Here is a 27,939-nt window from a genome sequence, read left to right as displayed (position 1 = left end):
ACGCATCTGGAACTAATTAGCCATTTCAATCAGTGCGTCGTTTGACGCACACAAATGATTACACTCTGCGAGCAGAAAAAGTACAGTGAAGGTGCAGTTGCGCTCGTGTGAGGCCGGTCTGATACCGATCGCTTCTCAGAATCCAGTAGTATCAATAAACTGCATTCTGCAGTATTGCATTGTAGGAGATGTAGTTCTCGTCTCTATCAGACTTCCTACAGTAGTTGGTGATCACTATACGGGGGGGGGGGGGGGGGGGAGGAAAATATGGAAACACTGTAGGAAAGTTACATGGGAGTATAAATCATATTTCAATAAGACGGGTAGAGACTGATTTTAAGTGGAGGGAATAAGACACAGATGCTGCTGGGCAGAAGTGAAAATGTACTTGGTAACTAAGTTCCATTGATCAGGGGGTTTGAGCTGCTGTTACCAACTGGCTCCCAAAACCACCCAGAGCAGGGCAAGAGGTGGAGTAAACACAAATTTGGTGGGACAGCTCTCAGCCAAACAGGGGTGGAAAGGGCAGCTCAGTGCTAATGATTAAAATCTAATACATTTCGAATGGTGTTTCCATGTTTTAGTCCACCTCATGTATATACAAGGAGTAGCTAAAAGAAGCAGGAATCTTCTTCTGGTGGGCGGGATGTTACTAGTAACAACCTCTGATGCTAGAGGAATGTCTGCAGAACCCTTCTGATTTGGTATGCCGGCCGACAATGTTGGGGAAGGATGCGTTCAGTTCCAATGATTTTTTTTCAACAAGCTGTTCAGTTTTTCGACTATTTTATATATACATTATATATACCACAAAATGGTACCAAGAAAAGCAGCTATACAGGCGCTGAACCCTCACGGAAATACTGGGCTAATGGCGCAACCCTTCCCGTGAATCACTATTGGGACCAGGAAGGTACAACTGACTGCTCTTTATTAAACAAGAAACCAGCACACTGACACGTTTCTGGGATGCAGCCCCTTCCTCAGGCTAAAGAACACGTCTCCTGTGTAAAGGTGCAGCCTAGATGCGTTCATCTGCACGGGCCCACACACATTGCCCTTAAAGCTACAGTGTATACCTAGTATATACATATAAGGCATAATTACAGTTCAGAACAATATAGAAGTAGCACTGCACACATGAAACACAAGGCACGGGTATCTACCCCTTACCCCTGCACTGGGCACCACGTACCCATGCTGACCCCAGAAGAAAGGAGGATCAGAAGAGCAGTCCGGAGTGGCTTGCAGGCCCTGAATAGGAGGGGAGTATACATTAGTTTTTTTAAAGTAGAAGAAATGGGGGCAAAGAAGAAGTGGCAGATTTGTGTAATAAGGGGCAGACAAGAAGGCATTAATAACTACAGGGGCAGAAAAATGCAGCATCTAAAATAATGAGGAGCAAGAAAGGCAGCATTATTAATAACGGAGCAGAAACGGTGACATTATTACCTATGGGTGCAGTTTACTTATAGCGGCATTTTTACCTACAGTGGCCTTGTCCATTATGCCTACAGAAGGGGGGCATTATTAATTACAGGAACAGTATTAATTATAGGGGCAAAAACAGCAGCATTATTAATTACGAGGGCAGAGTTGACTTGTCATTAGTTACGGAGGCAGAAGTGGTGGCCTTATCTATTATGAGGTTGGCATTTTTTATGAGTGGGGCAGAAAAGGAGGCATTATTAGCTATGGGCCACTCGGGCATTTCAGCAGTCCCGCTGAAAGTGAATAGAGTACTAGTGTGCTTACACAACTAGTACCCCATTCAGCCTACTCCTCCCTCAGTAGCCCCATAGTGAGGAGGACAAAGGACACTGAATCCCACCAATGAGCAAGTTATGGATAGGGAATAACTGGCAATTTTGGTACAAACCTAATAGTAATAGTGCCCCCTCAGTAGTAATGGTGCCCCCAAGTGCCTCCTTAAAAGTAATAATGCCCCCTTAATAGTAGTAGCGCCTTGTGTTCTCCTTAATACTAATAGTACTCCTTAATAGTTATAGTGCCCCTTAGTACTCCCTTAAAAGTATTAGTGCCCCCAGTGCCTCCAAGGTCCAATTTTGCTGCTTTAATAGCCCCAAAATAACAAAAAAAAGATGGAATGATGCATTGCACCGCCTGCGTCCGAACACAGAAAGTCCTGGCCTCGGCTGTCGGTCCTGTAGACTGTAGGACTGCCTGAGGTCATGACTTGCGCTGCAGGTGGTTTGTTCAGAAAGTGCAGTGCAAGTCATGACTGCAGCAGTAGAAGGGGCTGCGACAAGATGCCAGCACAGAACGGGGAACAGGCCTGGTAGGGTCCTCAGCCCTGCCCTCTGGTCCAGCCCACCCTGATTGCCAAATACGAGCACTCATGCGTGACTTAAACTCCATTCATGCATTGACCATTGGAATCTCTGTTCTCAGGATCTTTAGCGGTCTAATCGGTTGGACCACCACAATCATAAAGCAATTCCCAATTCTGAAGATAGAGGATAACTTTAGATTTTGGTACAACCCCTTTAACTACTTGAGCTGCAGCAAAGGGTGAACTGACTCTTGGGTATCACGTTGTACTGCACCTACAGGCTACGTCAGCCCTGCTTCGGCCGGACACCCACCAAACCAGCAGCACCTCTCATCTGCACAAGGAAAGACTAGAAGCAATGGGATAAAAACTGGAAGGGAGGAGACACAGATTTGATATTAGACAGTGAGGGTGATCAGTGAGTGGAACAGGTTACCATGGGAGGTGGGGAGTTCTCCTTCAATGGAAGTGTTCAAACAAAGGTTGGACAGACATCTGTCTGGGATGATTTAGTGATCCTGCACTGAGCAGGGGGTTGGACCCGATGACCCTGGAGGTCCCTTCCAACTCTACCATTCTAGGATTCATTCAGTATGATATCCTCCTCATAGTCCATGCCAATAAGGTGTTTTACGGAAACAACTGCCGTGTCCCCAATAGCTAGTAGAGAAGAGTTCCACTATTTCTTTGTACGTTACCCCTTTTAATGTCGGCTTCTCCTCCGCAGAGCTGCTTTTCATGTTTCTGCTAAACGCTCGCAGTAAGACAAGCAGCCGGTGCTTAATCTGCCAGTAAATATGGCCGAGCGTTTATGAAACACAGGACTATTGATTTCACATCCAGTCGGCTGATTACAAAGTCCTGTAAATTTAGCCGTGAATTACTGCGCAGTTATTTACCAGAGAGCGGGATTCATCAGAAGAATGAGCCGAGAACAATGGGTACTATAAAAATCCTCACTATTGTTCCAGGCGAAAACGAGCGGAGGTGAGGGAAGTATTTCTGGTATACCAGCGGTGATCGCATCACTTCTAACAATGGCAGCAGGCAGCTTAAACAAACAATACACCCCAGACCTCGTTTGCACTTGCCTATTCATGGTGAGGGACACTTATTGTTCTAAATGGATGATTATAATGATGGACTCAACTAGCTGCGCCCCAACGATGCCATCAGGTCCTGCCAGCCGCCAAGTCTGTCGATGGGGTTGGCAGGGATGCCCAGAGGTACACATATAAAGTGTGGAAGGGGTAGTACTGCTGCACTTCCCCCTACTGTAAAGACCCCACTGAGAGCAGCCCCATCCAGGTCCGAAATGTAGCTGGTAGAAGTGGGAGAGGTCCACATAGAGTAGTGGCAGCCATTGGTTCATTGGTTTGTTGGCGTTGTCCCCATATTGGGAAGCAATGCAAAAGAAGAGACCTGATGAGTGGGACTGAACGGGCAACGTTCCATGTGTGCCGGCTACAGAGATCACCGGGTCGAAGAACCTCGCAGTGCGTGGGAGGAGAGGGAGTCTCTTCACATAGGACTTGGTCCTAGACGATGCCGATGGCGTCATGGATACAAGACACAGAGACACAGAGGGCAGATATGTGAAGCCAGTTTCCGATGACTAAGGGCTTGTTCATACAAATTTTGTGCACGTAATACCCAGTGGATAGAAGCCATTATGTCGGTGGCGTCATTCACATGAGCATATTTTTTCACGTGACGTGCGATCCCATGACACAATGCGTGCTATGATCTATCTTCGTGCATATTTGCACACTGCAAGAGCCGATTTAAATCTATGGGCGTGCGTAAATGTGCATGACGTTAGTAGAAAACCTGCGTATTCACTGGGCATATATGCACAAAATCATTGACAATTTGGGTGCTCTTTTGTGTGCGCAAATACGCGCTGCACACAAAAACACGCCAGAGGGGCCGAAGGGCTTAAGGGATTTTCGATTGCACAAACACACAATGTATTTGCACGACCGAAATGCACTACGGCAGTGTGAACTAGCCCTACGTTTGCGCACATTTGATGGACAATGACTGTGTGACTAACATGGACTCAGGAGTACCTCTACATGGTGACTTTACGGTTTTAGTTGATGTGCTAAGAAATGCTAACCTGCACGTATATTTTGTACCGGCTATGCGGGGTTCAGTATTAGGCTATGCTGTGTAATATGTTTGCACTGATGTGGCAAGGCACGCTACAGGCCAAGAAAAAACTATGAGAGATGGTAGTGATGCTCCGCATTCTGTGTAGTCTGTATCTTGCGCCTAAGGTGTGGTGAGTCGGCTGGGCTGCGGAGCTCCGAAATTACAGACTAGAGAGACAGTCTGTGTAACCGTTGCACTAAGGTGCGTGAAGCCGTGATGATAGTGCCATGCCGCGGACCTGGAAGAGAATAGTATGTCTCTCAGCCGCTGTGCCACCTCAGCCTGTTGTCATACTACCACTTACGGCAAGTGCATGGCCGCCCGGCCAGTCAGGGTGAGCACCACACTGACCTCAGTACCAGCTATAGGTGATTCCTGCCTAATATGAACTACTGGTGATCCGCCTTCTCCGACTATTCTTGACTACCATTACTAAAACTTTGGCTTGTCCGACGACTCTCTTGTACTACCTTGTAGTATCTATACTGTACCGTATACTCAGCTTCTACTTGACCACTGTATGTCCAGATTCACAAAGCTGAAACTCACACGCAACTCACATCAGTCAGCACATGGGCGCTCGGCAGTGCCATGTCTAATGTGTACCAACCATGCCCATTGCAAAGAAGATGAGAATAGGACATGCAGACATTTTTTTTAACAAGGACCATGGGTCTGTATATGTAGAACCTTATAATGGGGCGTGTGCTGTCCATACAATACATGGACAGAAAAACCAGATGTCTGCTTAAGGTCTTACTACAACCTTGACTACTTTCCTGTACCACCCTGTAGAGTTCATCTGGCTAACCCAATTGGTCTAATTCCCCCCCTGATGTTATTCAGAGAACCAATCACCGCCCTGTGAATTTAAGTGGTCTAAGGGGTAGGTCTCATCCACTTCAACCATTTTTTTTGGCATGGAGTAACTCTGGGGGACCCTCTAATAAGTATATCTGTGGTACCCAACACATCGGTAACCGCTCAGCAAACAATTAGCCACAAGCCTTGCCAGGAGCCTTGTGCCGGGAAGTCACAGAAGGCTGAAATGGTGACATAGTCGCGGGTACTTGTTATGCTGAACTCTTTAGTAACGGTAACCAGGCTTGCTTAATTTCTTTCAAGTTTCCACTAAAGTTCACCGGATGGCCACAACTGCACCGCTGGGCGACTTCTATTTCCTGGACCCAGCCTCTCCAGGCCTCACAGGTTGGTTCAGCCTTCCGGTTTGCAGGGAAGCACACTCTGCTCTCCTTGGTACGATGGAGTTGCACACAAGGCCCTACATATTTGTCCATCTGCGCACTGCTGGAGCATGCTCACTCCTAGCCGGTGGTACATCCTTCATATATATTCCTTGTGATGTCTGGATGTACACTATTTGGCTCCTTGCAGTTTTGTGATATCTGACTTGAGTTTCGCCACTTAGCATTTAGTCAGCATCTTCACATTGCCTTGATCGAGCCAAGAATGTCCATAGAACACTCCAAGAATACTCATTTTTATGCATTTTTTGCACAACCTTACTAATTTTGTGGCCTGTTCTGCAGGACACTGCCATGAAAAACAGGACGGTTCGGAAGTAGATCCTGGTGGCGTTGGACAGGAAAGGTATTATTTGCCCCTAATGGTCTAGGGAAGGATTGTCAGGGATGGAGTAAAGAAAATATCCCAGATGGTCTTGGAGTGGGAAGTGGTTAGTGGAAGCATTCCTGGTTGTCTAGTTTGGTGACAGTTAAAGGGGTCATCTGGTTACAATTTAGCATTTTAAAATTCAAGTCAAATGGGTTAAAACAATTAAACAAAGAATGCCTTCCTGTCCTTCGCTCTGGTGATTCAGCTCTGCAGTCCTGTGATGCTACTACCTGCCAATCAGAAACAGCAGTGTCACCACCCGTTCTCCTGGCGTCAGCGCTCACGTCCTAGGCGCCATGATGCCAGGAGCTCTGAATGGTGGCTCAGCAGCCTCTAATTGGAAGTCAGCAATCACCTGACTTCCACTGTCAACACAGACTGGGAAAATCATGAGGCTGATCACAAGGATCGCAGGGGCTGAGGATGGGTTAGTAATTAGAGATTAGCGAGCATGCTCGGTAAGGGCAGTTACTCAAGAGAGCATCGCTTTTTTCGAGTAACTGCTGGCTCGTCTGTGAAAATTCGGGGGGGGGGGAGCGTGGGGGTGAGCGGGGGGTTCTGGAGGGGATCGGGGGGGGGGGGAGAGAGATCTTTTGCTTCCTTGGATCTATCTTTCTCGGTAATGGTTCCCGATACCGCAGTCATGCAGGCAGCATCAATCAACCACAGACTGCTGCTGTTCATCTGTGTCTGTCCCTCTGCTCAGCTCTACAGTATTAGCGCAGATTTTAATGCGGATTTTGGTGCAGATTTCATTGGCTCAATTTGAAGAGTTCGTAATTACACTGAAAAAAAATGAAAGATTTCTTCACAATTTTTTTTTAGATCCCGTCGAAATACCTTGGACTATAATTGTTGCGGATTTTCTATGTGGAAGTTCTGCCCCATTTCTGCCCCGAGCGGACATATATTTAGTGATGTACAGGCCTCAGTAGTAAAATCAGTCGTGTCTCAGGACCCCCGAGTCTGTATCACCATCAAGTAATAGAAACATTTTATATCCTGAATAGCTGAACCTTCTCCAGATAAGAACTCTCTAGGAAATGATGGCCCTCCCGTAAGTGCACTCAACACAACATAAGTACAGCAAATCTCAGCAAGTATTACTCTTATCCAATTCCTAGGAAATAGCAGAAATATCAGTGATGCTGCTACTAGAAAGCAGTAAGTAGAAGAGTGATCGCCTGTCTGATGGCTTTAATATAGCCTTTTTTTTAAGGGCAAGTATGGTCATGGTAGATCTTAACATGAATGCAAGAGCAAGGTTCACACCTAACGTTTCAGACAACGTTTGCTCATCTAATTACCCGTGTGTGTCTTCAATCTTGTAATATACTTTCATTAAAAAATGTTTGTTTTACTACTGATAATCAAAGCTGAAGTGCAGCCCATCTGTAATCCACTGCTTGTTGTAAGGTAATCGGCTTCTCTAGCAACTAGGATGTTAGGACGTTTTCTTAGCCCCTCCAGCACAACTATCTCTACAGGCTCCCTTGTCCTCGCACTGCTCTCAGTTCTGCAGTCAGTGTGTACACAAGCTCTGTCCCTCCTGATGTTATCTTCACTTATCTTTATGTTGTAATTATTATTTGTGCCTCCAGTTTGCTGTTGGCAAAGCAACAGAATTCTTATCGGACTGATGTTTATTAGCTGCTTTACTAGGCCTATATGATCACAAGATACGTAGAGATCTCTACATATGCTCTATATTTCCATGAGGTCCACTGGTAAGGTCCACCTGTGGTCCAAAAAGCTGAGACTCCTGTGCGCACTCTCTCATAGAGGAGGCATTAGCCTGACAAAGAGGTCAAGTAGCCTTCAAGAGCTTGCATACATCTTTTTTCAAGTTAGCCAATAAGGATATCACCTCCGTAATACTTTTGCCCGATTTACACAGGAGTATTTAGCATCATAGACCTTTCTGGCTAACATGATACCACGCAATGATATACAAGAAAAACCTCTAACACGGACGCCACCCAACACCCAACACCACCACCACCGCCACTGCCGATCCTGGGCTGTGCTGTTAATTGCCTTTTCCTGTTGAACTAATTAATGCTAAGAAATCTGTTTGAAGCTCTGGTATTACTACATTAATTGAAGCTAAAGTGGTAAATTAGGTGGAAAATGCTGGAACAAAGTATTTCGTATTCAGTGAAAAGGGTCAAAAGTTTAAAGACTCAAGTGTAAGAAAGTTTCCGGCCAGATCCACACCCAGGAGGTCTGTAATGCTTATTCTGTTAATGGAAGATAATGTTACATTTGATCCACCAATCGTACGGCCATGGTGGATTCTACAGAAGTAGCGCAGGTTTACTTCCGATGTGCCTCACACACGGCTATATCGTGCCTGGACACTATTTAAATTGACTTTTTTAAATTAACTGTTAGCAGGGCTTAATTTTGGAGTAGGGCATATATTTCAAGCATCCTCAAAAAGCCTAAAAAATCATTTTGCATCCTCAAAAATTCTGGAAAATCATACTAGGTCTTATTTTCAGGGAAACAGGGTACATGTAAGTCCACATGCAGTAGGCTTTTCCCGCTGTGTTTTTTTGCAGCAAATCTAGGACACAATCAGCACGAAGATTTTGCAGCAAACTTGATCCAATGCATTAAATAGGGTGAAAATCTGCAGCACAATCTGATTTCCATGCGGATTATCTTTCCTGCGACATGTGGGGGGTGTTTTAAAACCTCTACTGAAAACTGCCACAGATTTTCTGGTGGTCTAAAGCAGTAAACGTTTTCACGCTTCCCTGATGACCTAGTGCCGCAAAGAGGTCGATAACCTTCCTGGTGGCCAGAGGTGACTAAAGGGTGAAGAGTCCATAGAGCAATGAAGAGGGTAATGATAACATCCTCGGTAGTCTAGGAAAGTTAAGGAATTAATGGAAACATCCCTGGTGGTCTGGGGCAGTAAACGCTTTAAGTTTGACTGTTTGTATCAGTGATAACACAGGTACCCGCGCCCATACACAATATTAATTGCGTATGGGCTGCGGGTTGGATGGCTTCCATTGACTTCAATGGAGGCTGTCCGCAGGGAGTCTGCAGCAAAATAGAGCATGTGAGTGAAAAAAAATTTTTTTCATACTTTACAATGCGTGCGATTTGCCGCAGATCCTTCGTGCGGACGTCGCTTGTGGATTCCGCAATAGGAATCCATCCATGTCAAGCCGGCCTAATGGTAAGATCCCTGGTGGTCTTAGCTTAGGCTGTGAGAACATTCCTGGTGGTTCCAGAAGGTCAAAAGGTTAATGGTAATATCTCTAGTGTCTAGGGCAATGAAGAGGGTAATGGTAATATCCCTGGTGGTCTAGTGCAGTGAATGGATCGCTCTTGTTCCTCGACATGAAGATGCGGCAGTGCGGTAGCTGTTCAGGGACACTACACTATCAGCCAATTTCAGGGGCTCTTACTGGGATGGGGTAGTGTCTGTGTAACTTAAGTGACTATTGTTGGTCCTTTCTGGGCCCCTGTGTTGCACACATAGGCCAAAGGTAAAGCGTAAGCCCCTTTTACAAGGGCCGATTATCAGCGTGTAAATCACTCATTAGAGCAGTTTGCAGGGGCGTAACTATAGAGGATGCAGGGGATGCGGTTGCACCCGGGCCCAGGAGCCTTAGGGGGCCCATAAAGCCTCTCTTCTCCATATAGGGAGCCCAGTACTATAAAAAAAAAAACTCTGGAGGTTTGAATGCAGTGAAAGAACGAAAAGAGATAAATTGCTTATGCAGACCATAAGATCATAGTTGGTCTGCAGCTGCATCGTTCAGTTTACACAGGCAGTCGTTCATCTATGAACAACTGCCTGTTTACTGGGGCTGGAGACGCCTCCATTCACTGAGTGATTATGACTCCTGTGTAAAAGCTCCGGAGCGATCATCACTGGGACGGCTGTTGGGCGCTTCAGCGTTTGACAGTCATCCCATATAAAACGGGCTTAAGTCTGTACTTTGAAATATGCTCACTTAGGCCGAGCTCACAGCGGATTCCAACTGCGAACCTGGCAATGAGCCTGCGAACGGCTGCGCAATGTACTACGTATGTGCAGGTGGTCATGCGCGGTACACCTTTTTCTTGTTTGCTTATATTTCCCGCACCGCTGCTTTGCGATGAAGTGGATACCCGCCACCCATAACCAACTATAGAGAACAATGGGAATACCCGCAGCCCATAACCAACTATAGAGAACAATGGGAATACCCGCAGTCCATAACCAACTATAGAGAACAATGGGAATACCCGCAGCCCATAACCAACTATAGAGAACAATGGGCTTCGTATCGCAGATTCTGCAGTAAAATAGAGCTTGGCAGGATTCTATTTTCCATTTGCGGATTATGCAATTCCGACACGCTAATGTAAGCGGAACTGCGTCATCCAATGCATTTGATTGATCCGCGTATTACTGTGGATCAAACGCTTGCGAAATCCACAATGAGAGTAGCTTTTTAAACAGCAAGATCGGAATATATGGCTGGAGACGACCCCTTACTGAGTGCATTGTTCTGGACGTTTCGAAAAACCAAGTTACTGCAGAAATCTGCTTCATTTCCCATTTCCTTTTTATAAGGAGAGAAGCAATTGTGGCAGGAAAACCTCTGATTAGAGATGAGCGAGTATACTCGCTAAGGCACATTACTCGAGCGAGGAGTGCCTTAGCCGAGTATCTCCCCGCTCGTCTCTAAAGATTCGGGGGCCGGCGCGGGTGACAGGTGAGTTGCGGCAGGGAGCAGGGAGGGGGGGGGGGGGAGAGGGAGAGAGAGAGATCCCCCTCCGTTGCCCCTCGCTCTCCCCCACCGCTCCCCGCCCCCCTGAATCTTTAGAGACGAGCGGGGAGATACTCGGCTAATGCACTACTCGCTCGAGTAATGTGCCTTAGCGAGTATACTCGCTCATCTCTACTTCTGATACATCAACTATACTGTTACAATAATAATTCAGCTGCTTGGAAGACCTGCAACCCCCCACCCCCCCACCCCACCCCGACCACCACCACCACCACCACCACCACCACACACCAGCCATCAGCACCAGCACGGGTTTATAAAGCAGGAATCACTGGAAGTGACAGAACTTCTTTAAGAGTTAGGCCGCCTGCAGACGAGCGGAAATCCCGCCGCGGGATTTCCCGCGGGATTTCCGCCGCTGAAAGTCTGCATAGGAGTGCATTACAATACGCACTCCTATGCAGACGGCCGCGGTTTGGCCGCGCGAAATCTCGCGCGGCAAACAAACCGCGGCATGTTCTAATTTTGTGCGGAGCACGCACTCACCTGGCCGCCGGCTCCGGTCTGCGCATGCGCCGGCTGCGCGGCAGCCGGCACATCAAAGAGCCGGGGCCGCCAGGCGCGGGTGAGTACGCGCTCGCCCCTGCAGGCTCTGGGGTCGGATCGCGCGGCGAGATTTCTCGCTGCCGGATCCGACCCGCTCGTCTGCAGGCGGCCTTACTTTTAGTAAATTGCTGCGGAAAGGAGAATCAAATGCAGATACAAAGTGACGTCTCATATTGCAGAATGTTCAGGGGTTTTGCTACATAAATGTTCTCGAACTCTCTTTCTCAGTACCCGGCACATCTTGTATAGTAGCTCCTTCTTGCATTGTTTCCTTCTAGACATGATTGCTTTATATCTTGATTTCTTGTGCAGTCCCCTCATGTTTTCTGGGTGTGAGGAACTTAAATGAGGAACTTAAATGAAGCCTATGTAAGATGTAGCATCAATCTTCCCTGAGCTGGTGGGTGTATGATGTCTCCATACACTGCACACACAGGAGAGCAGGATCTCTTCTCTACCTCTGAGCTGGTAGATGTAGACTACCTACTATGATATCTCCATATACTACACACACAGGTGAACAAGATCTCTTCTCTATCATTCTGAGCAGACGGTTGTAGACAAGATGTTATGATGTCTCCACGCACTGCACACATGGGGGAGCAGGACTTCTTCTCTATCTCTTTGCAGCACACCCTCATAACTAATTGCCCCATGGAGGGCATTACATGGCAGTACTGAGCAGTATGGATGTGATTTCAGTAGCTGTGACACAGTAAATCCCTATTAGCTGCAGCAGTGACTCTGTTTGAGTCCCTGTTCTTCTGTCACTCTGCAGCAGCTCCCTCTGCCTCTGCTCTCTACAGAATTTTATTGGGCAACATGAGACAGTAGCATAAGGCCGGGCTGACACAACCGGGTCGGATTCCGCATGCAGGAGGCCCGCAGTGGATTCCGGCTGTGAGCCTGGTCAGTGACTCACTGACGCCTATTTGTATTCCGTATGACTGCGTACGTACACAAGTGGTCATATTTCCCGCACAGTCACTCTACGGACTCTATGGTCAGAGATTCCGCGGTAAAATAGAGCATGCTGCGATTTTTTTTCTGCTCGTGGAATAGGCAATTTGTACCCACGCGAAGGAAAATTTGGAACTACATGCCTTTCAATGCCCGTGTATTACCGGAGATCATCCGGCGATCGTGGAATCCGCAATTCAAAGCCAGTCGTGTGAGACCAGACTAAGACAACACCTTTCACCCCACTTCCATCTTTGTGTTTCTGTTAGTAGAGGAGACTTCACATGACAACAGGCAGTGGAAAACAAATTAGAAGGAAGGGAGACCCCTAGTGGCCAGCACAAAAGCATCATTTTAGGTAAAAAAAAATATTATAATATTGGCTATAATACAAGTTTGTTGAAAAGTTAGTGACCATTTAAGCTCTTTTAACACAGAGCCAGAATACCCCTTTTTATGGAGTGCTCTACCTGACCACAGGTCTGTGGGCGACCTTAGCTACAATGTAACATGATTCTGCACATTCATAGCTTTGGGTGCGGCCGTTGCCTCCCGTATGAACAATGACTTCTAGGGTACTCACCTTTGCTGAGGTTTCGAACCAGCCGACAAAGCCGTGCTCCTTGCAGAACTGGTCCATTTTGGTGCAGTTGTTGGTAAGGCCGTCTTTGCCCTGGTCACATTTGTTGGCTAGCAGGACGGCAGACACTGGCACGCCATTAGAGAGAGTCAATTTTGAGTCTAAATCCTCCTTCCACTTTGTTACAGCCTCGAAGGTTGCCGGCCGGGTAACATCAAAGACAATGAACGCTCCTACGGCTTCTCTGTAGTAGACCCTCGTCATGTTCCCGAATCGCTCTTGGCCTGCGGAGGAAAGAGGATATTCAATACAATGCAGAGGAGACAGGATGGACGAGCGCTCCGACATCCTCTGTGCTGCTGTTAGCTCTCTGGTCAGAGATCTCACAGCTGAGGGTTTGTTACAATTGTATGCGGTCTAGGAGCTCTCTGCTCCTCTGATGCTTTCCCAAAGGGAATCAATGTAGGAAAAATGTCAATTATTTAGACTGGGCGCCAATGTACATTTTCGAATGCTCCACAAGCAGGAGACGTTCAGGGAAGGTTTTGTGCCTTGTGATGTAAACATAAATGTTCCAATTCACTGACAGCAAGCAGAGATCTTAAAAAATGATGAGGAGTCGAAACCTAGTGGAGATTTAATAACAAGGGTGTTTCATACACCAGACCTAAATGCATCACATTTATTAAAAGGCGCACGCCGCTTTATAAACTTTTGCGTATATTTGTCTGTCTTAGGGCTCATGCTCATGGCCGTCGACGGATACACCCGCGGTTTTATGCCACGGGAGTGCCGGGATGGTAAAAAATAGGGGCCGCTGTTGATCGCGGAATATCACGCGCTTTTCTGCAGTCTCCATCAGACCTCCCGCGGCGTAAATCCGCAGGAAATAGATGCCATATTTTTTAACGCTCACGTAAATCCACGGTAAAATAACGCATGTCGGCATTGGTTGGCAGAAAAACTATTAGGTGCAATAAAACCTAATAACTGCATTATTCCGCCGCGCATTTATGCCACAGGAACCGCGGTACAAATCAGTTCGTGGACATTAGCCCTTAAGGCAGCCGATATATGCTTCCATCTAAGCAGTCCCCTCCTTCCCTCCCCCTTACTGGCTCTCTGCCTCTCTCCTCCACTCCAGCTGTTTGCAATGGGAGGGGGTGGTGCATGGGGCGGAGCTAAGCTCTTGCCTCCTCCCCACCCCTTGTCCGCAGCCAGCAATGGGAAGGGCGGGGCTCAGCTCCACCCCCTCCCCACCCCCTCCCATTGCAAACAGCCAGAGAGGAGGAGAGAGGCAGAGAGGGGGAGGAAGGGGGGAAGACAGCTCAGATGGTAGCGTATATCGGGCAGCCGTGAAAACAGGCTTTATTCCCATGAGCACATATACGTTGTATTTTCACGCCTGTGCGCATATACGGTACCCATGTGAAGCATTAGTTTCCAATGCAGCCGTTCATGTGGCGTGTAAACACGCTGGCAGCGTGTAAAATAGAACTTACACAGCTGTCGCATATACACTCAGTCAAAAGATAGTTCTGGAACTATGTTTTGGCCAATATACATCGGCGGGTCCTATAGACTCTTATGGGAGCAGGGAAAGAGAAGGGGGGGGGGAGGACATTTTTGGCACATTTATAGGCACTGGAAGGCATTCCAAGGTTTTTGGCAGAGCGATTGATTTCCGGGGTACGGCATATTTTCTCGCTAAAAACGATGCTCGCGGTAATGTGAAAGGATAAGAAAACGTTGGGCGTGATCACGGAAAAACGCCCATTCAGGTGCTAAGACGGAGCAGGCGTGAAAATATAAAAACGCCGTCACCATATATCCGCTCATGGTAAAGAGCCCTAAGCCCTAAAAGCCGGAAAGTCTATGTGTGAGCAGGTGGAGAGTTGTAGCAGTTTTTGCACTATTTTTTGGGCACACTCTTTAGGGATATTCACACAGGTGAGTGCGATATCGGTCGGAGAATCTCATCGCTACACGTGATATCTGCGTGTGAAGAAAATGCATGCGTTTTCAATAGTTAAAAATCGCATTCGCACTTGCATGCAAATTGCGCAGTATGTGAGTGCGGTACGATTTTTCACGCTCCCATAGCATATAATGTAAGGTAGTAGTGCCCCCGGCATTACAAGTGCCTGAGAACAGACCTTGGTATTTACTGTTGGCACATATACACTGAACCGCATCCTGACCTCTCTGGTCGCGTTCTCATGGGATATCCGCTTGACTGTGGGTTCACTTATATACAGTTTAACTGAACTCTGTCCCATGACTGCAGCGAATACCATTATCAGATGAGCCGCGGAGTCATGTGCCCTTCAGCCGTACCCATCATTTCCTGACAGGACGTAGAGAGCGAAGATAATCAAAGCTACAAACTAATCTCTCCCCAGCGTTACAGTTTGTAAGACTGTATCTGCTATTTTTGGTTAGGCTGCGTGACCAGTAAGTCTAGAAGGGATTTTCTCCTTGGACAATCCCCAACAACCCAACACACTGATCACAAGGTGCTAGGAACCCCAGCGATCAGCTGGAACCTGCAGGGATATTTGGCAGCACATGTTCTATTTCCCTGCAGCACCCCCACAGGGCAAATAAAGTATTGCACAACTTCCACTAATATGAATAGGCCTTTTGTGCAATGCATGTACATGTTGGGTCTAAACTCAAATAATGTGGTTGCATAAGTGTGAACGCCTTCTTATATATTGGGCAAGTGGTTGCGTTCAGAATTAGCCAACTCATATTAAATAGTAGTCGGCACTCCGCTGCCATTATTTAAAAGTGATTCTGATTCACCCATATAAAGTTGAACTCTTCTAGGAGGATTTTCCTGACATTTTCTTAGTTGGCAAGAACTGTCAGATTTCCTATGAAGCCATGCCTGTGGCGAGGCTTAATAGGCTTCCTGTTAGATCACAGTATAATGAAATACTATGGTATTACATTATACTGCAGGAGAAATCAAAAGATCCCATGTTCAAGTCCCCTATGGAGACTAAAAAAAAAGTAAAAATGAGTTCAAAGAAGTTTTATTAATAAAGTAAAAGGTATTCAAAGGTAAAAAAAAACCTTTTCCCATATTTAAAATAAAACCCCCAAAACATATTTGGTATAGCTGTGTCCGTGAAAATCCGATCTATCAAAGTAAGGCATTATTTATCACGCACGGCGAGCATCATCAGAAGAAAAAATACACAACAACAGAACTGCGCTTTGTTGGTCACTCCATTTCCAAGAAAAAAATGTAATAGAAAGCAATCAAAAAGTTGTATGTATGGCAACTACAGGACATCCTGCAAAAAATGAGCCCCCGCACAAAAAAAAATAAAACTATGCAAGTTTGGTATCTGAGTAATCGCACTGACCCATAGGATAAAGTTATCAGGTCATTTCTGCTGCTGTGCAAATTTGCGAAGCTTAGCCCCGCCCCTGTCCCGCCTCTCCCCATTGCAAATAGTGCAAAAAGGAGAGAGGAGGCAGAGAGGGGGCGGGAGCTCAGTTCCTGCTCCTGGCTCTTCCATCCTCCCCCCTCTGCAGATGAGGACGACGTATATTGGCTTGGCGTGTAAACCGAGCTGATATACGTTTTTGTGAATGCAGCCTAAGGGGTTAAGGGTTCAGGAAGCTGAGAAATGAGAAGCTGTATGATGAGCTCTTAACACTGTTCATTGTAAAATGTTGATTACCTGCTTAACCCCTAATAGTCAAAACCCTCCCAGAAAAGTCACTTTCTATTTTTGTAGATTTTGAATTTATGTCTGATGTAAATATATTTGGCACAGAATTTTTAACCCTTTCCAATCCGCTGTCTGACGCCTGAAGACATTATGATTTAAGGCTGTACAGCTCCTATGTTAGAAGACGTCCGTTGGGGTTCTCTTACTGTATATTGCCAGCCTCTCTGCTGTCGGAGCCTATGCAACGTGTCACCTCATGCAGTACTGGCTTTAGCCAGCATATAGCGCTGTTGTATAACGGCAAAAAAAGAGTAAGCCCCCTAGGAAAACCAGGATACAAACTGGATTGGAAAGGGTTAACTCCTTAAGTTGTTATGGCACCTTGCATTCACCGGGACGAGTTCTAATTTTTATCGGAACCAGTTTCTGGGCTTATTCAGATGTGCGTATATCGTCTGGGGGCAGTTCACTGAGCTCCCGCCCCCTCTCCGCCCCTTGCCACTATTTGCAATGGGAGGGGTGGGGTGGAACTTAGCTCCACCCCCATTCGGCCCCTCCCACTGCAAACAGCGGAGAGGGGGGCGGGAGCTCAGTGCACTACTCCCGTCCCATCCCGCCTCCTCCCCCTGCAGAAAGGGACAGTGTATATCGGCCAGACGGGAAAACCCGTTCTATATACGCACATCTGAATAAGCCCCTTGGTACATATAATGTATTGAATAACCTATATTTATTTTTGCAATAAAGAAAAAACTATTTCACTGTATGGTATAAATATTGTGTTGACCTCACAGGTCATTACGATTATGGCCTCCTGCACACAGGCGGAAATTCTGTGGCGGGATTTTCCGTAGAATTTCCACCCGTGCCCGCTGCCACAGGATTGCATTAGATAATTGATCTGACTGTGTGAAAACTCGTGCGGTAAAGAAATCGCGGCATGTCCTATTTCTGTACGAGCCTCGGAGAGGCCCATTCTTGTACAACACCTCCACCAGAGAGTGACAGCTGAGCTGTATGCAAAACCTCATTTTTGTTGCATTTCCTAGGCCTCCAGCAGCACAATAGAGCCATCTATAACGTTCTAACCCTCTGATGATAATGACATGACTCTACTCAGCTGACCCAGTCTATACGGCAAAGCTCGCAATTGAGCTACAGAAAACAGGAAGTATTCTTCCATATATCCTATAGGCCCCTTTGTATTTCCTAATGGTGTTTTTAGAGATGAGCGAACGTACTCGTCCGAGCTTGATACTCGTTCAAGTATTAGGGTGTTCGGGATGCTCGCTACTCGTAACGAGTACCACGCGGTGTTCCGGTTACTTTCAGTTTCCTCTCTGAGACGTTAGCGCGCTTTTCTGGCCAATAGAAAGACAGGGAAGGCATTACAACTTCCCCCTGCGACGTTCAAGCCCTATACCACCCCCCCTGCAGTGAGTGGCTGGCGAGATCAGGTGTCACCCGAGTATATAAATCGGCCCCTCCCGCGGCTCGCCACAGATGCGTTCTGACATAGTTCAGGGACAGTGCTGCTGGTGCGGGAGCTGCTATAGGGAGAGCGTTAGGAGTTATTTTAGGCTTCAAGAACCCCAACGGTCCTTCTTAGGGCCACATCTAACCGTGTGCAGTAGTGTGGAGGCTGCTTTTAGCAGTGTTGCTCTTTTTTTTTTTTTTCTATATCGGCCGTGCAGAGCATTGCGTCCTGCAGTAATTTTACATTGTCCAGGGCCAGTAGTGGTGAGGCAGAGACAGAAGACATATTTAGTGTAAATCGGCAGTGGGCCTTTCCAAAAACATTTGGGAAAAAAAATCTATTTGGGTTGCCTGTGACCGTCCTCAGTGTACTGGGTCTCTGCTGGGGGTAGTTGTCCTAATTCATACGCAGCCAGCTAAGTGTTACAGCAGGCTTGCGCAAAATTCTTTCCTGCCTCTGTGTTGCCTCTTACATCACCGCTGTATTCCTGTCCACAAGTGTACTGGGTCTCTGCTGGGGGTAGTTGTCCTAAGTCATACGCAGCCAGCTAAGTGTTACAGCAGGCTTGCGCAAAATTCTTTCCTGCCTCTGCTGTGCGTTCCGTAAGCGAAGTCAGCCTCCAACCACAGGCCAATAAGCGGCACATTTAATTACAGCGTTAAGTTTCTGCACTACTGGTAATACAGCATGCTGAGGGGTAGGGGTAGGCCTAGAGGACGTGGACACGGGCGAGGACGCGGAGGCCCAAGTTAGGGTGTGGGCACAGGCCGAGCCAGTGCGGTGGCCAGGGGTAGAGGCAGGGCCAGACCGAATAATCCACCAACTGTTTCCCAAAGCGCCCCCTCGCGCCATGCCACCCTGCAGAGGCCAAGGTGCTCTAAGGTGTGGCAGTTTTTCACAGAGACTCCTGACGACCGACAAACAGTGGTGTGCAACCTTTGTCGCGCCAAGATCAGCTGGGGAGCCACCACCACCAGCATGTGCAGGCATATGATGGCCAAGCACCCCACAAGGTGGGACGAAGGCCGTTCACCGCCTCCGGTTTGCACCACTGCCTCTCCCCCTGTGCATTAACCTGCCACTGAGATCCAACCCCCCTCTGAGGACACAGGCACGAGTGCCTACCGGCCTGCACCCACACCCTCACCTCCGCTGTCCGCGGCCCCATCCAGCAATGTCTCTCAGCGCAGCGTCCAGACGTCGCTAGCGCCACTGTTTGAGCGCAAGCGCAAGAACGCCGCCACGCTCAAGCGTTAAACGTGCACATAGCCAAATTGATCAGCCTGGAGATGCTGCCATATAGGCTTGTGGAAACGGAGGCTTTCAAAAAGCATGATGGCGGCGGCGGACCCACGCTACTCGGTTCCCAGTCGCCACTACTTTCCCCGATGTGCCGTCCCAGCCCTGCACGACCACGTCTCCCGCAACATTGTACGCACCCTCACCAACGCGGTTACTGCCAAGGTCCACTTAACAACGGACACATGGACAAGCACAGGCGGGCAGGGCCACTATATCTCCCTGACGGCACATTGGGTGAATTTAGTGGAGGCTGGGACAGAGTCAGAGCCTGGGACCGTTCACGTCCTACCCACCCCCAGAATTGCGGGCCCCAGCTCGGTGCTGGTATCTGCGGCGGTGTATGCTTCCTCCACTAAACCACCCTCCTCCTCTTCCTCCTCCTACGCAACCTCTGTCTCGCAATCAAGATGTGTCAGCAGCAGCACGCCGCCACCAGTCGGTGTTGCGCGGGGTGGCAGCACAGCGGTGGGCAAGCGTCAGCAGGCCGTGCTGAAACTACTCAGCTTAGGAGAGAAGAGGCACACGGCCCACGAACTGCTGCAGGGTTTGACAGAGCAGACCGACCGCTGGCTTTCGCCGCTGAGCCTCCAACCGGGCATGGTCGTGTGTGACAACGGCCGTAACCTGGTGGCGGCTCTGCAGCTCGGCAGCCTCACGCACCTGCCATGCCTGGCCCACGTCTTTAATTTGGTGGTTCAGCGCTTTCTGAAAAGCTACCCACACTTGTCATACCTGCTCGGAAAGGTGCGCCGGGTCAGCGCACATTTCCGCAAGTCCAAGACGGACGCTGCCACCCTGCGGACCCTGCAACATCGGTTTAATCTGCCAGTGCACCGACTGCAGTGCGACGTGCCCACACGGTGGAACTCTACGCTCCACATGTTGGCCAGACTCTATGAGCAGCGTAGAGCTATAGTGGAATACCAACTCCAACACGGGCGGTGTAGTGGGAGTCAGCCTCCTCAATTCTTTACAGAAGAGTGGGCCTGGTTGGCAGCCATCTGCCAGGTTCTTGGAAACTTTGAGGAGTCTACCCAGATGGTGAGCGGGAATGCTGCAATCATTAGCGTCACCATTCCTCTGCTATGCCTCTTGAGAAGTTCCCTGCAAAGCATAAAGGCAGACGCTTTGCGCTTGGAAACGGAGGCGGGGGAAGACAGTATGTCGCTGGATAGTCAGAGCACCCTCATGTCTATATCTCAGCGTGTTGAGGAGGAGGGGGAAGAGACAGCTTGCCCACTGCTAAGGATACCCATGCTGCTTGCCTGTCATCCTTTCAGCGTGTATGGCCAGAGGAGGAGGAGGAGGAGGATCCTGAAAGTGATCTTCCTAGTGAGGACAGCCATGTGTTGCGTACAGGTACCCTGGCACACATGGCTGACTTCATATTAGGATGCCTTTCTCGAGACCCTCGCGTTACACGCATTCTGGCCACTATGGATTACTGGGTGTACGCACTGCTCGACCCACGGTATAAGGAGAACCTTTCCACTCTCATACCCGAAGAGGAAAGGGGTTCGAGAGTGATGCTATACCACAGGACCCTGGCGGACAAACTGATGGTAACATTCCCATCCGATAGCGCTAGTGGCAGAAGGTGCAGTTCCGAGGGCCAGGTAGCAGGGGAGGCGCAGAGATCAGGCAGCATGTACAGCGCAGGCAGGGGAATATTCTCCAAGGCCTTTGCCAGCTTTATGGCTCCCCAGCAAGACTGTGTCACCGCTCACCAGTCAAGGCTGAGTTGGCGGGAGCACTGTAAAAGGATGGTGAGGGAGTACGTAGCCGATCGCACGACTGTCCTCGGTGATGCCTCTGCCCCCTACAACTACTGGGTGTGAAGCTGGACACGTGGCCTGAACTCGTGCTGTATGCCCTGGAGGTGCTTGCTTGTCCTGCGGCTAGCGTCTTGTCAGAGAGGGTGTTTAGTGCGTCTGGGGGGATCATCACGGATAAGCGTACCCGCCTGTCAACCGACAGTGCCGACAGGCTTACAATCATCAAGATGAACAAAGCCTGGATTTCCCCAGACTTCTCTTCTCCACCAGCGGACAGCAGCGATACCTAAACAATACGTAGGCTGCACCCGCGGATGGAAGCATCGTTCTCTATCACCATTAAAAACGTGGACCTTTTAGCTTCATCAATCTGTGTATAATATTCATCCTCCTCCTCCTGCTCCTCCTCCTGAAGCCTCACATAATCACGCCGAACGGGCAATTTTTCTTAGGCCCACAAGGCTCAGTCATATAATTTTTGTAAACAATGTTTATATGTTTCAATGCTCATTAAAGCGTTGAAACTTTCACCTGAACCAATTTTTATTTTAACTGGGCTGCCTCCAGGCCTAGTTACCAATTAAGCCACATTAACCAAAGCGATTAATGGGTTTCACCTGCCCTCTTGGTTGGGCATGGGCAATTTTTCTCATTTACATTAGTACTGTTGGTACACCAATTTTTGGGGGCCCTCGCCTACAGTGTAATCCAATTAATTTTTTGCCCACCTGCATTAAAGCTGACGTTACATCAGCTGTGATGGGCAATGCAATGGGATATATTCATGTACCGCCGGTGGCTTCCTGGCACCCACCCATGCTGTGGGTCCACAGGGAGTTGTAACTGCATGTGTCCACTTCTAAAGAACCCCAGTCTGACTGGGGCATGCAGTGTGGGCCGAAGCCCACCTGCATTTAATCGGACGTTATCTCAGCTGTGTTGGGCAATGCAATGGGATATATTTATGTACCGCCGGTGGGTTCCAAGGAGCCACCCATGCTGTGGGTCCACAGGGACTTCACATTAGGGATTTGTACCTGCCAGTGTCTATGTATTAAAAACCCCGGTCAGACTGGGGCATGCAGTGTGGGCCGAAGACCACCTGCATTTAATCGGACGTTACCTCAGCTGTGATGGGCAATGCAATGGGATATATTTATGTACCGCCGGTGGCTTCCTGGGACCCACCCATGCTGTGGGTGCACACGGAATTCCCATTGCGGAGTTGTACCTGCCTGTGACTATTTATAAAAAACCAAGGTCTGACTGGGGCATGCAGATACCTTGACAGAATGAATAGTGTGTGGCATATAGGTTCCCCATTGCTATGCCCATGTGTGCAGCTCCTGATGGCGGTGGCACAGGATTATATTTCTCATGGCTTCTGTACAGCATTGTGGGCTATCACCCCGCCCCTTTTAAAGAGGGTCGCTGCCCAGCCATGCCAACCCTCTGCAGTGTGTGCCTGCGGTTCCTCCTCATGGCAGACGCACTTATAAATAGACATGAGGGTGGTGTGGCATGAGGGCAGCTGAAGGCTGGGCAGGGACAGTTTGGTGTGCGCTGTGGACACTGGGTCGTGGGGGGGGGGGGGAGTTTGGGCAGCATGTAACCCAGGAGAAGTGGCAGCGGAGTGTCATGCAGGCAGTGATTGTGCTTTGTTGTAGGTAGTGTGGTGCTTAGCTAAGGTGTGCCATGCTAATGAGGGCTTTTCAGAAGTAAAAATTGTTGGGAGGGGGGGGGGCACTCTTGCCGCTATTGTGGCTTAATAGTGGGACCTGTGAACTTGAGATGCAGCCTAACATGTAGCCCCTCACCTGCCCTATCCGTTTCTGTGTCGTTCCCATCACTTTCTTGAATTGCCCAGATTTTCACAAATGAAAACCTTAGCGAGCATCGGCGATATACTAAAATGCTCGGGTCGCCCATTGACTTCAATGGGGTTCGTTACTCGAAACGAACCCTCGAGCATCGCGATAATTTCGTTCCGAGTAATGAGCACCCGAGCATTTTGGTGCTCGCTCATCTCTAGTGTTTTTCTTAATTTGATGAGGAAAGTTAGGCCTCTTTTACAAGTTCTAGCTCAGAGTTATGCCTAAACTACATTATATGGGACACAGTAAATTATAACCGTTTTCTGAATCAAAAGTCACAATTATGAGGAATGTTCCATCGTGAGAAGCGGCTGCCTGTAGGGATAATGTGATCATTTCAATCACCAGAAACTCCTAGTGAGAAATTACGTTCACATGATTTGCGATGATATTATTGACTGCTGGCATCTTAAAATGGCACGCTGCCTGTACATCCAAAATGCAGTTTTGAGTTATTGCTGGGCGATAAGATAGGAAAGAAAAATATGTAATAAAACAAGATTGGATGCGCTGCCTTGGAAATGATTAAGCTTGTTGTGAAAATGTGAATACCTGACCATCTGTGGACTATATCAGCGGGGCTGGCATCTCTAGTAGAGATGAGCGAGCATACTCGCTAAAGGACAATTACTCGATCGAGCATTGTCCTTAGTAGGGATGAGCGAACGTGTCCGTTACGGACACATCCGCACCCGGACACCGGCTTTGCCGAACACTGCAGTGTTCGCGCGTAAGTGTCCGGGTGCCGCCGGGGGGGCGGGGAGATGCGCGGCGGCGCGGGCGGCAGTAGCGGGGAACAGGGGGGAGCCCTCTCTCTCTCCCTCTCCCCCCCACTCCCCACCGCACCCCCCCGCGCTGCCACGGCGGCCCCCGAACTTTTTCGCCCGAACACTGAAGTGTTCGCAAAGTTCGGTGTTCGGGCGAAAAAGGGGCGGAGCCGAACGTGTTCGCTCATCTCTAGTCCTTAGCGAGTATCTCCCCGCTCGGAAGAAAAGGTTCGGCTGCCGGCGCGGGTGACAGGTGAGTTGCGTCAGTGAGCAGGGGGGAGCGGGGGGAAGAGAGAGATCTCCCCTCGTTCCTCCCCGCTCTCCCCCGCCGCTCTCCGCTCGCCGCCGGCAGCCGAATCTTTTCTTCCGAGCGGGCAGGTACTCGCTAAGGGCAATGCTCGATCAGCTATCGTGGATTATTGTGTCAGTGGTCCAAACATAGGAAGACCATTCTTCAGAAACCTAATCCAGTTGACCAGTTCCTTTCTGGATGTAGATGGGATTGCTGGTCACAGGAATAGGCTATTGAGAATAGCTGATCAATTAGGTCAGTTCGATGGAAGTGCATGGGCCGAGATATTCAAAATGACTTCATTCATTCACATCGAGAGATCTATGAGATGATGCTTCAAAATTCATTAGATGTAACTGGTTCTAGGTATATTTGTATATAGAATTTCTTGTTTCATTAATGCAATTGATTGGTTCTCGGTTCGATGCGTTTCCCTGTATCTAACTGTTTATGAGGAACCATCAGAACCCTCTCTAACTAGAGCTAGAGGCGGTAGATATTCCCCAAACCTGTGAGGACTTAAAGTTAAAGTATATGCGTATCTAGACCCAATTAATGCAGTTCTAGGTCTCATTAGCAGCTACCTGATTGAAAACTGCTGCTAGCTCGCGTTAAGGGTGCCCACCCACTAGCGTTTTTTTACTGCGAAATTCGCAGCGTTTTTTTTTTCTGCAGGGGTCTATGGGACATGCAAAGCTAAAATCGCGATCGCGCAAAATCGCGATATCGCGGTAAATCGCGATTTTTACATTACAAGTCCCATAGACCCCCTGCAGAAAAAAAAAACCTGCGAATTTCGCAGTGAAAAAAAACGCCAGTGGGTGGGCACCCTAAAGGGGTAGATTAGCCAGAATCTGAATTTAAATAGTCCCACCAGAAAGATAGGATAGAATGGGAGGCTGTAAGATTTACTGTATTTTTCACTCTATAAGATGCACTTTTCTTCCCCACCAAAGTAGGGGAAAAAAGTCAGTGCGTTTGGTCTCGTGATCGCGAGTTTAACGCACGATTGTACAAACAATCAGGCAAAGAAACTCGCGATCAGTTAGGAGAGCAGTTCTCTCTCCTCTGTGCTGACGCCCGTACATACCGCTGATTGGAGGTGAGCGCCAGTGGGAACTGTGGAAACACAGCGTCTAGATCACCTTGCCTATGAAGCTCTAAAAGGATAAAGGCAAAATATAATAAAAAGGTGCGATGTGACCTGTAGCCCTGATGGTGGACTGCAGGCATATCAGCTGTTATGTAAATCGTATCATTACATGGGTGACCGACTGTTGCATGCCATGCCACCCAGACCATCACATTAGCAGTGGGAATTCTGTGCCACTCCACAGCAAAGGCAGGATCTCTAGACATGAACACAGCCGTCATCAGTGCCCAAACTAAACCTCAATTTGTCACTAAAGACAATATGGTCCAGTCCGTAGCAGTCTAGGTTTCTCGTTCTCAACACCACTGCAAATGAAGGCGATAGTGTTAAGGTGTTAATGACAGGCGACGTAATGGGTGCTATGACACCAATTATCCTTCTGCTAAGCACTAAGTTCTGTAATTAAGGTGCCACCTGTCTCTGGATAGTGGACAATGAAACTGTTGGATCTTCTTCTGCTTGTCAGCAGATTGAACGATCCTCTCTACTTGTGGTCTGTCCGAGCCGTCCAGAGCCTTCTTGCTGTTTTTGCATACCCTCACATAACCACTGCTCCCAACACTCCTAGCAGTCTAGTCTTAACAGCCTAGATGGCAGGCAAATCATTGAAACACCAACCCTGCTTCTTACATTCCAATAATGCGCTTCCTCTCAAATTCTGTTAACTGGGCAAAATGTTTTTTGGCATAAGACTGTCCAGACTCACCGATTGGGACACATCAAAGATTGGAAGGAGTTGATGTTATGGCAAAATCTAGTGGAGCTTGGAGAATTGGGTGAGTATGCCCTGGTCGCCCGGGCATAAGCGGTTGTCTGAGAAGGGAAATTTCATGTATGATGTGTAGAGATGAGCGAGCATACTCATCCGAGCTTGATGCTCGTTCGAGTATTAGGGTACTCGAGATGCTCGTTACTCGAGACGAGCACCACGCGGTACTCGTCTCGATTAAACGAGCACTGACCATTGAATTCAATGGAGCCGGCAATACAGCCGGCTCCATTGAAAGCAATGGGCTGCCGGCGATCTCAGGATGAATTTTCGGGAAGGGCTTAAAAATATAAGCCCTTACCTGAAAATCATCCTAAAATGTGTAAAAATAAAAAAATGTCAGCATAAAGATCGTTCTCCTCTGCCATAGCTGTAACAGCTGTGGCAGAGAAGAACGATGTTAGCCCATTGAATTCAATGGAGCCGGCAATACAGCTGGCTCCATTGAAAGCAATGGGCTGCCGGCGAGCGCGAGAGTGAGACCCCCCCGCCCTCGCACTGCGTGCTTGTTGTCAATGGAGCCGTGGCTGCTGCCGGCGGCTCCATTGAAAACAATGCTCTGCCGGTCCCCCGGAATCTTTTCCAGGGAAGGGCTTTACATATAAGCCCTTCCCTGAAAAAGAAACATTTTAGTGCAAAACAAAAAAAAGAATTAAAAAAAACGTACCTCTCCGCCGCTTCTGTGACCCCCGTGGGCATGAAGAACACATCTGCCGCATGCGGCAGATGTATCCTTTACCCCTGCTAGTTAAAAGAATTCCCTGCTGCTACATCTGCTACATCTATGGCAGATGCAGCAAAAGGAATTCTTCAATTCTCAACCGCAGCTGTCACACATGTCAGCTGCGGTAGAGAATCCTGCTGCCGGCATCCTGTCAATGGCTTTTCAGGGAAGGGCTTCATAAGCCCTTCCCTGAAAAGCCATTTAAAATAGTGCAAAAAAATAAAAAAAAATAATTCTCACCTCCCTTCAGCTGCCGGGGCTCCGCCGCGACTTCTAGCTCTGTCCCCGGCTCTGTAGTTCTGAGCTATCAGCAGCTGGGGAATTAAAAACCCCACCTGCTGGTAGCTCTGATTGTGGTTGGCTGAATTTCTACAGCGCTACAGAGCCGGGGACAGCGGCAGAAGTCCCCGCTGAGCCCCGGCAGCTGTTAGTGGCTTTGCAGGGAAGGGCTTCATAAGCCTTTTAAAATTAAAATTAAAATTGTAAACAAATAAAAAAAAATAGATACTCACCTCCCTTCAGCTGCCAGGGCACAGCTGTGTCTTCTCCTGTTGTCCCCTGCACTGTGGTGCTGAACTGCTGATCTATCAGCAGCCGGGGATTTAAAATCCCCGCCTGCTGAATGAGCTGCCTCTGATTGATCACAGCCTCACCAATCAGAGGCAGCTCTCACTCACACCCATTCATGAATTCATGAATGGGTGAGTGCTGCCTCTGATTGGCTCAGCACAGGGACCAATCAGGGGCAGCTCTCACTCACACCCATTCATGAATTCATGAATGGGTGTGAGTGAGAGCTGCCTCTGATTGGTGAGGCTGTGACCAATCAGAGGCAGCTCATTCAGCAGGCGGGGATTTTAAATCCCCGGCTGCTGAATACTACAGAGAGCAGTTCAGGAAAACTGCAGGCCAGACGCGGCTGAACTCCGGCTTCAGCGGAAAGGTGAGTATACATTTTTTTTTAATTTTTACACATTTTTGGATGATTTTTCAGGTAAGGGCTTATATTTTTAGGCCCTTCCTGAAAATTCATCCCGCGCTCGCCGGCAGCCCATTGCTTTCAATGGAGCCGGCTGTATTGCCGGCTCCATTGACGGCTCCATTGAATTCAATGGGCTAACATCGTTCTTCTCTGCCACAGCTGCTA

The 27,939-nt window shown here is 48.3% G+C and overlaps 1 protein-coding gene across 1 annotated transcript in view; it reads right to left on the bottom strand.

Moving 5' to 3' along the window:
• Positions 1–27,939, bottom strand: part of RAB38 (RAB38, member RAS oncogene family) — a 56,602-nt gene that overhangs the window by 5,643 nt on the left and 23,020 nt on the right. Inside the window, exon 2 of the mRNA XM_066587139.1 lies at positions 12,974–13,254. Within this exon, the coding sequence (XP_066443236.1) occupies positions 12,974–13,254 (281 nt within the window). The remainder of the gene's footprint in view (positions 1–12,973; positions 13,255–27,939) is intronic.

The sequence above is a fragment of the Eleutherodactylus coqui genome, chromosome 1 (assembly GCF_035609145.1).
Source record: "Eleutherodactylus coqui strain aEleCoq1 chromosome 1, aEleCoq1.hap1, whole genome shotgun sequence".
Classification (NCBI taxonomy): Eukaryota; Metazoa; Chordata; class Amphibia; order Anura; family Eleutherodactylidae; genus Eleutherodactylus; species Eleutherodactylus coqui.
This window is presented reverse-complemented; position numbering and strand designations above follow the sequence as displayed.